The sequence below is a fragment of the Loxodonta africana genome, chromosome 22 (assembly GCF_030014295.1).
Source record: "Loxodonta africana isolate mLoxAfr1 chromosome 22, mLoxAfr1.hap2, whole genome shotgun sequence".
Lineage (NCBI taxonomy): Eukaryota > Metazoa > Chordata > Mammalia > Proboscidea > Elephantidae > Loxodonta > Loxodonta africana.
In genome coordinates, this window is record NC_087363.1 from 73,663,728 (window position 1) to 73,676,109 (window position 12,382).

General features: G+C 37.7%; 1 protein-coding gene across 14 annotated transcripts in view; it reads right to left on the reverse strand.

The window, feature by feature from the left end:
• Positions 1 to 12,382, reverse strand: part of LMBR1 (limb development membrane protein 1) — a 252,099-nt gene that overhangs the window by 137,045 nt on the left and 102,672 nt on the right. For 12 of the 14 annotated variants that reach the window (XM_064275129.1, XM_064275132.1, XM_023539811.2 and 9 more), the window contains one exon: positions 4,401 to 4,504. The exons of 1 other annotated variant lie outside the window; for it this stretch is intronic. In XM_064275129.1, the coding sequence (XP_064131199.1) occupies positions 4,401 to 4,504 (104 nt within the window). Of the gene's footprint in view, positions 1 to 4,400; positions 4,505 to 7,474; positions 7,580 to 12,382 lie in introns of those variants that run through there. One more of the 14 variants, XM_023539808.2, reaches the window with a different exon arrangement.

Below are 12,382 nucleotides of genomic sequence, written 5' to 3' on the forward strand. Positions count from 1 at the left end.
TATATTAAAACACTTTAATGACTGTGGTCAGTCATAACATTAACTTCACTGAAGCAGGCAAAGTTAATCATTCTAATATAACCTATAGTACAGTACAAAGAACCATACATTTCAAGAAACATTATCATTTAGAATCTGCATAGGTAAACACCAAATGATCTTGTATTATAGAAGGACACAACACGGGGACTCAAACATATATTTTACATAATTAGACTTAACTATATAATGCTAATAACCCTTTTAACTTTCACGTAATTGATTTCAAAACTGAAAAATACGAGTATTTTAAAATAACATGCCATGAATACCTTAATTTTAAAGCTTTCTAAAGGTTTCTACTAGGGTCTAACACGCACCTTATCTTCAAGTCTGACTAAAACCAAACTTTCTCACCTTTGTATTTTCATTCTCTCTTCTACAGACCCCTTCCCCTCAGCTTATCAATATTGTCAGATCCCCCACTTTAAAATTATTCTATTACTCAGCCTTCAAACTACAACCCCATCTTCCTCCTTTCTTTAGTAGCATTAAAGATCAAATTCTCTAATTTGGCTTCTACATCTTGCATTCATTACCTACTCAAAATTCCCAATTAAGATAGATGGTGCCCATCCTAGTCTCCTACTTTATTTCCCTCTTTTTAACAATCCTTCGCTCTGTTGGGGAATTAACTAGATTGGTCACATCAATTACGCTTTACATTTATTCAACACTTCAGTCACGTTTGAGATCACGAAATGCTGTGGTGCCACATAAGGGACTTTGAGCAGAAGACTAACATAGTCAAAGATGTACTTAGAGAATATTCTTTCAATAGTGTATAGAGAGGCTAGAAGTAAAAAATTTAGAGGGAACAACTTCTGTACAACTGTAGGTACTAAATATCTCTGATGACCTTCTTGGATCCCTTCTCAAGCTGAATTCTCTCTTTTGACCTTAAGTCTATAAGGGGTACCATGAGAAAAGTGACAAAAGTCACTGGGCTTTTGTATCAGTTTTTTGGTTTTTTTTTTTAATTCTAGAGATGGCTGCTAACTCTGCTCCAACAGATTTAGCCAAATTTGAGGCAAGAAGTTTGTCCATACTGCACACTGATTTTTTTTTTAATAATAATCTAATTAATAACTACGTTTTCATAAAAAGTAGAAACTAGGTAGATACTAAATATATTTAACACTGGAATAAAAGTTGTTCTATTGGGTAAGATTATACAATGAGGTACAGGTGGAGAACTTTGTGTATTTAAAGCAAACATCAACGTGACAATTTTAGTGACATTGCTGAAGCTGTTTACCAGAGCCAGGTGTGTGCCTGCCTCGGTACAGCGACATCTCTGCAAAGGTGCTCTCCATGGTAAGGTGCATGTACTCCTCTCCCCAGTGATGTGGTGGTTCGTTCACCTCGATATACTTACATTAAGTAGTTGTTGTTGTTGTTAACTGACCCTAACTTCTCACCATTCTCCGTATATATCCAAGCATCAGCCATACCAAATCACTTGCCACTCCAGCAATTCAATCAGAACTCCACACCCTTGCTCAAGCCTACAATGCCACCATACTCATGTAGCAAACTCCCACTCATCCTTCAAGTCTTCTCTTGTTAATAAGCCGTCTGGATTCCCAAGACAGATCAAGACAGGCCTTTCACTAGCTCCCATAACACCTTGTTATAGAAAAGCTCATCAAACTGCATCTTATTTGTTGGCATCTCTAACTTCTCCCACTGTACATCTGCTGAGAAACCCTGGTGGTGTAGTGGTTAAGAGCTCAGGCTGCTAACCAAAAGGTCGGCAGTTTGAATCCACCAGGCGCTCCCTGGAAACCCTATGGGGCAGTTCTGCTCTGTCTTACACGGTCGCTATGAGTCGGAATCGACTAGACAGCAATGGGTTCGGTTTTTTGGCTTTTGGTGCACCCACTGAAGGCAGGAACCCCAGCTTTCATTTGGGACACTGCAACAGATCATATTTATATGGCCTTTCTCACCATGATCTTGTAATTCCCACCAAATGATGGGGTGGGACTATGCAAATAAGGTGCTTGTGGCCCACCAAAAGGACTAGACAACTTGCTAATAATACAAATAAGGTATGTGGCACCATTGTGGGGGTAGGACCATGCAAATAAGGTATATGGAGCCCTAATGAGGAGATTGGTCAGTTTTGCCATCCCGGTAGGCTTAAAATGAGCCATGCCAGAGGAAGAAAGTGAGGACCTCATTACCACCAAGAAGAAGAGACAGAAGTGGAGCACATCCTTTGAACCCAGGGTTTTTGTGCTGAGAACCTCCTAGACCCAGGAGACAGACAGTAAGAGCTGTAACACTGGACACAGTGTAAGATGGCGAGAAGCAGCAGAGAAATGGTGGCAGCAGAACCAAGTAACTGCTGCGAGATGGTGCAGTGGGGTTTCCAGCCCATGGATCAAGGCAGTTACAGTGGTTGTGCCAACCCACGGAGGAGAGAGCTGAGTGCCTTCAGGCGTGAGGCTCCCTGGCGTAGTGGAGTGCCTCCAAGCACTTGTCAGCAGACCTAGGTTTGCCAAGCCATGGAGCAAGAGAGCTAAGCACCTTCAGGCCGCAGTTTACTGGCAGAGCGGGGTGCTTTCAGACACTTATTGGCCGAGCTAAAGAGCTTTGTGAACACTTGCCCAAGCAGGGCAGAGGCCAGGCCAAGGGGCCAAGGGCCAGAGAGAGACCTACTTGTTGGCATGGCTGAGAAGAGGCTGTCCTCATTGAAGAACTGTATCCTGCATTGTAACCTACTCCCTCCCTAATAAGCCCCAAAACTCTTAGTACAGTTTGTGAGTCCTGTGCGGCCACTGCAACAAATTATGGAACCCAGTAGAGAAGTAGAGAGTGCCCGGGGAGGGACAGCTGACGTAGGACTGGTGAAAAGGTTGGAGGTATGTATGTCTGCCCTCCACCTCACAGCAATCGGCCCTGGGCTGTCAGTGCTGATAAGGATTCTTCCCCCTGCCTGGGGAGTCCAAGGAGGTCCGAGCCCCCGCCACGCCGTCTTCACATTTGGGTTTCCAGGAAGCTTCTAAAAATAGCATAGTAACTATTTCTAAAAAGCAGTGAAACCAGTGGCCGTTTAGTCAGTGCTGACTCAGTGTGACCCCACGTGTCACAGCAGGACTTTGTGCCCCACAGCATTTCCAGTGGCTGATTTTTTGGAAGTAGATCAACAGGCCTTTCTTCCAAGGTGCCTCTGGGTGGACTCAAACCTTCAACCTTTAGGTGAGCAGCTGAGCGTGTTAACTGTTTGCACCACTCAAGGGTTCCAGTTACATTTCTCAGTAAGTGCTTGATCGAACTTTGCTCAATAAATAAATATCCATCAAAAAAGCTATGGCTCCAAAATTCTACAGAAACTCTCATTGATCCTTTTGCTGCATCTCTCAAGGCATAGATTTGAAATGTGTTACACTGAAGGTTTAAAATCAGGAGAGTTATCAAAATGTTACTTTAAACAATGGTTTTCTGAAGACTCAATCTGAAGTTACATAAAATAAAAAACAATAATAATTCGCACATAATTTATAACTTCCCATGACAATTTGTTTAGCTGGCATTAGAGAATTATTCAATAATAAGACATACAGGCACACTTTCACTTCATATATCAAAATATAAATAGAACCAAAAATTTAAAAGGCATAATGTCTCTTTAACTAGACTCTAACGCTAGAATTCATTTGGTCAAGCTTAAAATTCACTCAAAAAGTACTAAGTACTCAAATCTTTGCATAACATTTCAAAAATGCAATGCAAAGATCTCTACAGGCTATAAACAGAAACTTTGTTGCTTACAGTTTAAAATATTACATTCAACGGTGAATGAGTTATTACCACTTGTAAAGTCCTGATTAATTTCTCCAAGACACTCTTGTCAAGCGTCCCGGTTTTTCGACTCCTAACCCTCCCACATTCACCTAAGATCAGTAATTAAGTATCTTGGGAGTTTGAACACAAAATTGGAACATGTTTGACTTTATAAGATGCTACTATCCTGAAAACATTGGATATGAAGTAATTTTTGCATCAAGATGTATTTTAAGGTTTTTAGAATTTCATGTTATGCTTTAAACTAAATCAGATACCCTAAGAGAGGAATAACAGTTATTATGTCAGGTTCACCTATTCCACAAAAGAATACTCCACTAAGTTTGCACATCCTATGAGAGAATTCAAAAGTCTAAAAGATGATATCCCCCTGTGCATACGTAAAATAATATGCAAACTATGAATATCATTGTTATTAACAGTGGATTATGCATTATTAAACTTTTTATATTTCTTGCAAATGGTTGTTCAAGCCTACTTTTTCTAGTTCAATATGAATACTCACTTCTTCATTTAACAAATTTAATTCCAAAACACAATTTACTCACCTTCTTCAGACCAGCAAAACCTTCTGATTCCAGAAAGAAAAAGGCAAAGGGCATCAACACAAATAAACAAAGGTTGGAAAAGAGAGAAGCAAGATTCCACAAACCTATAAAGAGGGATAATTAAAAAAAGAAAAACAGGTTAGAAATATTGACAGGCCTTTTCAAAGAAAATCACTAAATTGTGATTTTAATCAAAGAGCTACACTTTTGTAATGATAAAAAATAAACATGGACATGAAGGGAGAGGCCTAACAAATGCCCTAAGCTTAAAAATCAGAAAATAATTATATATTTATGTAAAGCATCTTTAACTCTGTAACTTTTACCTATTTGGAAAAGACAACATAAAAGCTGTTTTTCCTCATGTCCTAAAATAAATTCACTGAAGAAATGACATACGCAGGGACCCAAAGACACGAACTCTTTAGACATACAGGCACCTGAATATTTAAATCAGAGCCACTAGCATTTATTGAGCACTTAATAAATGCCAGATACTCTGCTAAGCATCTTACATGCATAACCCCATTTAATTTAAGCCTCTTAAAAACTCTAAAAATAACAATTAGCATTTATTAAACCCTTATGTGCCAAGCACTATTCTAAGTGATTTACAGGTATTATGGTAGCTCATTTACTCTTCACAGCAATCTTCTGAGGCAAGTAACAGGACTGCCCCAATACAACAGAGGCGCAGGGAGGTTATGTAATTTGCCAAGGTCGCAGAGGCAGCAAGTGGCAGAGCTGACTGCAAGCCCTGGGGTTTTTCTTTAAAAATCACAACCTCACAGAAGTTTTGGTAAGCTTTCCAAGTGGGAAGGAAAAAGTAAAAGAAGCAGGCAAGCTCACATAACCTTTTCCCTTTTTTGCACATTCTCCACTCTTTAATAAAACCACAATAAATGACTACTAAAATAACAAAAATAAATTTAGAAAAAAGACAGCATTTTAATTATGTCATCGAGACAGTATTAGACTCAAATTCTCATACTTTTTATCAGTCAAAACACTAAAATTTAAAAGAATGTTCAAAATAATTGCTATAATCTTCATCAAATGGCTATAATCTTCAAGAATCAAAGATTAAAATCATGCTAACTATAAATTCAACAAGCAGCATGAAATTATAATTCCACGTTTATGAAAACCAGCAATTGATATTCTTTCAACACCTTTGTTCACTGGCACTGTTCAAAGCACCAGAGATAAAGCAAGAAGAAAACATACAAGGCTCTGCCCTCATAAAGATTACATTCTAGATATATACAGACTCAATGTGAACCAAGATAAACTACTCGCCAAACTACTTTGGTTATCAATTAACATATATGTTCAGTAATTGCCCTAAAACGTTTCTGCAATAACATGGGGTATAAATAGACAAAAAGAATTTAGCATATGTATAGATCACCTAGAGAGATTTACTTCCTTTGGTAGAGGCTAAATAATTTAAAAAATCAATTTTCAATTTCTTATTCAAAACTATATGTTTATGAATTTTGTAATATTTTTTATACTTAATTTACCAAGGAATTAAATGGTGTACAAAATTTTTTAGAAAACAATGTCTTATATCTTAGGGAAAAAAAAAAATTTGAACTTTTTAAAATAAAAATTGTCATAAAATATTTTTACACCTGCCCGCTTTAAAAAAAAGGTGCTAGACATTTTAACACTTTACTTGAAAGGGTTATATTTATAACCAATTATTTTTTGTGCTAATAATCAGGAAAAATATATAGAATAATGGCTGAATTCACAAACTTTAGCTCCGTAATCCCTAGGTTCAAGCTCTGTTTCTGCCACTCCTATGTGACAATCTTGCTAAGTGGTAGGTTCTTCATCTATAAAAATGAGTGTGGCTATACCTGTTGTTGAGTATTAAATGAGATAATGCAGGTACAACAATTAGCATAATGTCTGTCCCCAAACAAGCGCTGAATGTTTTTTGCTTTTATTATTAAGTTATATCACTAGAGGCTACTAATATACAGGGCTGTTGACCAAAACCAAATCAAATCCGTTGCCATCAAGTTGATCCTGACTCACATGGACCTTACAGGACAGAGTAGAGCTGCCCCATACAGTTTCCAAGGCTGTAATCTTTATGGAAGCAGACTGCCACATCTTTCTCCCATGGAGCAGCTGGTGGGTTTGAACCACTGACCTTCCGGTTAGCAGCCAAGCACTTAACCACTGCAGCATCAGGGCTCCTTACAGGGCTCTTAGATCCTGTGTATTACGTATGCATTAGCACTATACTTTCTGCGCTCTCATGTTCACTTTCTAGGCATTCCTTTCATCTCCCTTTCTGCCAGGTGCATCAGCTCTTGTTTCTTGTTGCTAGCAGTCTGCTTCTGTCCAGCAACAATCTCTCCTCTCCTCCAATATCATTTTCAATATTGCAATTTCAAGTCGGCTATGGGTAAAGGTGCCGTGACCCCCTTCATGGTGCAAACAATTAAGAACTCGGCTGCTACCCAAAAGTTGAAGGTTGGTGTCCACCCAGAGGTGCCTCAAAAGAAAGGCCTGCCAATCTACTTCAGAAAAAATCAGCGATTGAAAACGCTATGGAGCACAGCTCTACTCTGACACACACAGGGTCGTCACGAGTAGGGGGCAGCTCGACAGCAGCTACCAACAACACAGGTGCCACAGATACAACTTCATAAGAATCAGAAAAATTAAGTGGGTACAGATCAAAGTTGTGCCCTTCAGGTAAAGTTCATAAATTTCAATGCATGGTCTTTAACCACTGTTTTAACTGTTTGACAGGATTTTACCTTCTTTATGGTTTCCAAGTAAGTTACTTTTAGATATGAGGTATAATCCTAAATAATCATAAATTATTATTTATAATTTATTATCTTATAATTTACAGGCTAGAGAACGCTGGTTGTTATATGTTGCTTTATTTAGGTATGGTGGAAAATAGAGAAATTCCATTTTTTAATCATTTATGTTAAAAAGATAAAGACTAGTATGTTAAGGATTAAACTCAATTTACACAAAATAACTAATCCAATTAAGTATCTCACAGTCCATTCAGAAAACTATAAAAATAAGTAACATACCAGGCATTCTTCTGGATACTTTAGACCACTTCTCTGAATCCCTGTTAACAAGACAGGGTCCCCACTTTACAGGTGGCCTTAAAACACATCCTTAGCCAGAGCTAGTAAATGGCTAAGCCACTTGCTGTAAGAAGCTGCAATGTCTTAAAAAAAAAAAAGGCAACACAAATTCCATCATTTCTTAAACCTCTCATATTCTTTACAGATGCCTGCAATTTTTATCACTATAAATCTCTAGATCTAAATTCCATGAGGCATGTATCTTGTCTCACTTCCTCATTTTCTATTCGTCAGTACTGAATATACAGTGGACTACCAGAAGAACAAACAAATCTGTCTTGGAAGAATTACAGCCACAAGGTTCCTTAGAAGCAATGATGGCGAGACTTTGTCTCATGTACTTTGGACATGTTATCAGAAGGGACCAGTTCCTGGAGAAGAACACTATGCTTGGTAAAGCAGACGGTCAGCAGAAAAGAAGACGACCCTCAACGAGATGGACTGACACAGTGGCTGCAACAATGGGCTCAACACAGCAACAACTGTGAAGACGGTGCAGGACCGGACAGTGTTCTGTTCTGTTGCACACAGGGTCACTATGAGTCAGGACCAACTTGCCAGCACGTAAAAACAACAATGCCTATTTCAGTGCTGGGGACTCAATAAATATAAGTTGCATTAATGAACAATATTACATTCTGTATCAATAAATGTTAACAAGGAAACGTCCTGCAAAAAAAAGCTCATGGGCCAAAGTAAGGAAGCAGTTATAAAATGAAGAAAATCGCACCGTATAACAGAAAATATTTACTTTTAACAGCTTTATTAAGCTATATATTTGGCATAAACTACACGTCCTTAAACTATATAATTTGACAAATTTTGACAAAAGTGCGCCATTACTGCAATCAAGATAATTAACATATACATCCACCACCCAAGTTTCCTCATACCCTTTTATAGTCACTGCCTCCTGCCTCTTCCACCCTCCCCTCATCCCTGGACAGACACTGATGCTGCATTTAGATAAAATTGTATTTGCTAGAATTTTATGGAAAACTATCATATAATATGTACTCTCTTTTTGTCTGGCTTCTGTCACCTACCACAATTATTTTGAGATTTTTTTCAACCCTGTGACAGAAATCAATAGGTCACTTCTTTGTGTGGACTAGACTGTATCACAGATTAGACTGCATCCACGCCCCGTTACATGGACATGCGGACTGCTTCCAATTTGTGGTTTTTCAAATAAACATTCATGTCCAAGTAGATGAATGGGTATATGCTTTCATTTCCTTTTGGGCAAATACGTGAGAGTGGAATGGCTGGGTCATATGTATGTTTAACATTTTTTTTAATTGCCGAACTGTCTCCCAAAATCACTGTACCATTTTACATTCCCACCAGCAGTGTTCGAGTTCAACCACACGCTCACCCAAACACGGCATGGACAGCCATTTTAATTTTAGTCATTCTAACAAGCATACAGTAGTATCTCATTAGTGTTTTCATTTGTATTTCTCTAATGGAAAATGGAAGCCCCGGTGATGCGGTGGTTAAGAGCTCAGGCTGCTAACCAAAAGGTCAGCAGTTCAAGTCCACCAGCCACTCCTTGGAAATCTTACGAAGCAGTTCTACTCTGTCCTATAGGGCCACCATGAGTCAGAATCGACCCAACAGCATACAACAATGGAAAATCACATTTAACATCTTTTCACATACTTACTTGTCACTCATTTATATATTCTTTGGTGAAGTGCCTCTTCATATCTGTTACTCATTGTTTCATTGGGTTGTTTTCTTTCTTATTATTGAGTTTGGCAAGTTCTTTATATATTCTGGGAACAAGTCCTTTATCAGGTATGTGATTTGCAGATATTTTTTCCCAGTCTGTGGATTGCCTTTTCATTCTTTTAAAAGTATCGTTCAAAGAATAAAGTTCTTAATTTTGATGAAGTACAACTTATCAATATTTTTTATGGGTCATGCCCAAGGTCACAAAGACTTTCTCCTATGTTATCTTCTATAAGTTATATAGTTTTAGGACCCAAAGGCAGGTCTGTAATTCTTTTGTATTAATTTATATATTAATTTTTATAAATTTTATATATGGAGTGAAGTTCATGTTTTGACTATGGCTATCCAATTGTGCCAGCACCATCTGTTGAAAATATGTACACTTTTTCCACTAAATTATCTTTGAAACTTTGTCAAAAGTCAATCGGCCATATATGTGTAGATCTATTTCTGAACTTCCTGCATTGATCTATTTGTTTTTTTTATGCCAATACCACACAGTCGTCATCACTGTACCATTATAATAGTCTTTCTACCAGCTGTCTGTCAGTTCACTGTAGTGTCGTAGCTTGTGTGTGGCTATGATGCTGGAAGCTATGACATCCGTCTTTCAAATACCAGCAGGGTCACCCATGGTGAACAAGTTTCAGCAGTGCTTTCAGACTGATACAGATAGAAGAAAGGCCTGGCAATCTAATTCCAAAAATTAGCCAATAAAAACCCCATGGAACACAACAGAATACTGTCCAATATACAGCTGGAAGATAAGCCCCCTATGTTGGAAGGCACTCAAAATACACAGTGGCCACAACAACGGACTTGAGCACACCTACATTCACGAAGATGGCACAGGACCACGTGACGTTTCATTTTGTTCTACACGGATTTACTGCGAGCTCGAGATGACTAAAGGGCAACTAACAGTCTTTATGTAAGGTAGTTTAGTTAGTCCTCTGACCTTGTTCTCTTTCAAAGTTGCTTTGGCTGTTCTACAACCCAGTGCCTATTCTAAATCCTTTGAATTTCTGTATAAATTTTAGAATCGGCTTGTCAATTTCTATTAAAAAAGGCTGCTGGGATGGTGTTGAATCTATAGAACAACTGGGAGAGAACTGATATCTTAATATTTTCCTCTAATCCATGAACATGGTATATATACCTGCATTTATTGTGGTACTGTTTAATTTCTCTCAGTAATGTCTTACAGTTTTTATTATACAGGTCTCACAAATCCCCAACTATTTCATATATGATACGATATACAAGTAGTTTGGGTTTCTGAATTCCAATTTCCAATTATTCATAGCTAGATAGAAGTACAATTGAGTTGGTATATTAATTTATCCTGCAGCCTTGCAAAATTCACTTATTGGCTCTAGTAGCACTTTGGTAGATTCCATCAGAATTTCTACATAGATAATCATGACAACTGCAAATAAAACAGTTTTGCTTCTGCCTTTCCAAATTAAGTGTCCTTTATTTTTTAGAAATCTCCACAACAAAGTGGAATAAAAATGTTAAGGGCAGACATACTGACCTTAGGGGGAAGCAATCAGCCTTTTGTTATTAAGTATAATGTTACCTACAGGTTTTTCATGGAAGTTCTTTATCAGGAGGAGGAAGTTCTTTTACAGCTAGTTTGCTGAGCAGTTTTATCAGGAAAGATGCTGACTTTGTCGTAAGCTCTTTCTGCACGTACTGCGATGATCATACGGGTTTTCTTTTTCAGTGCATGAATATGGAACACTACACTGACTTTTCAAAAGTTAAACTTTGCATTCCTGGGATAAACACCACCTGGTCATGATGCATTATCCTTTTCATATATTGTTATATTTGATTTAACAAAATTCTGTTTAGAATTTATGCATCTATGGTCCTGCGGGATGTGGTCTGTAGTTTTCTTGTAATGCCTTTGCCTGATATTGCTACCCGCAGTAACGCTGCACTCAATGAGTAAGAAAGTATTCTCTCATCTTTAATATTCTGGGTAAGTCTGTATAGAATTGGTATTATTTCTTCCTTAAAAATTTGTTAGAACAGCGACATCCTCTTGGCCTAGAGTTTTATTTATCAGAATGTTTGTAACATTCCCACAATATTTGAGAGGGTTTTGGTAGTTTGTGGCTTTCAAGGAATTTGTCCATTTCCCTAAGTCGTCAAATCTATTAGCATAAAGGTGTGCATAATATGCCCTGATTATCCTTTTAGTAGATGTAGAATCTGTAGCGCTGTCCCCTTTCTCATTCCTATTATTGTTAAATGGTTCTTTTTTTTTAACCTGATCAGCCTGGCTTGAGTTTCGTCAATTTAGTTCATTCTCCTGTTTTTGTATTTCATTGACTTCCACTCTCGTCTTTTTTAATTTTCTTTTTTCTTCTTACTTTGGGATTCTAGTTTCTTAAGATGGACGCTATGGAAACTGATTCGGGACTGCTCTTTTTTTCTAATACAGGCATTTTAGTGCTATAGATTGATTCCTAACTACTTCTTCAGCATCATCTAAAAAATTCTGAAATGTTGTTTTCATTTTCATACAGTTCGATGGACTTTCAGATTTCTCTTTTGATTTTGTCTTTGACCCATGAGTTATTTTGAAGCATGTTATTTAGTTAATTTGAGGATTTTTTAGATATGTTTCTATCACTGATTACTAATTGACTATCCTTTCATTTCTACTCGGTTTTGGTTCATGTATTTTAAAGCTCTGTTATTAAAAATTATTAGGTCCATAAATTTTAGTATTTTCATGTTCTTCAGATGGATAGACTCCTTTATCATTATGAAATGATCTCCTTTATTCCCAGTAATATTTTTGCCCTTGTCTACAAATAATATAGCCACTCCACCTTTCTTCTGATTAGAATTACCATGTTGTTGTTATTGTTTGGTGCCATAAAGTTGATTCCAACTCATAGTGACCCTATGTACAACAGAACAAAACACTACCTGGTTCTGTGACATCCGCACAATCATTGCCATTTCTGAGCCCTTGTTGTAGCCACTGTGTCAGTCCATCTCCTTGAGGGTCTTCCTCTTTTTTGTTGGCCCTCTACATCCCAAGTATGATGTCCTTTTCCAGGGACTGGTCTCTCCTGATAACATGTC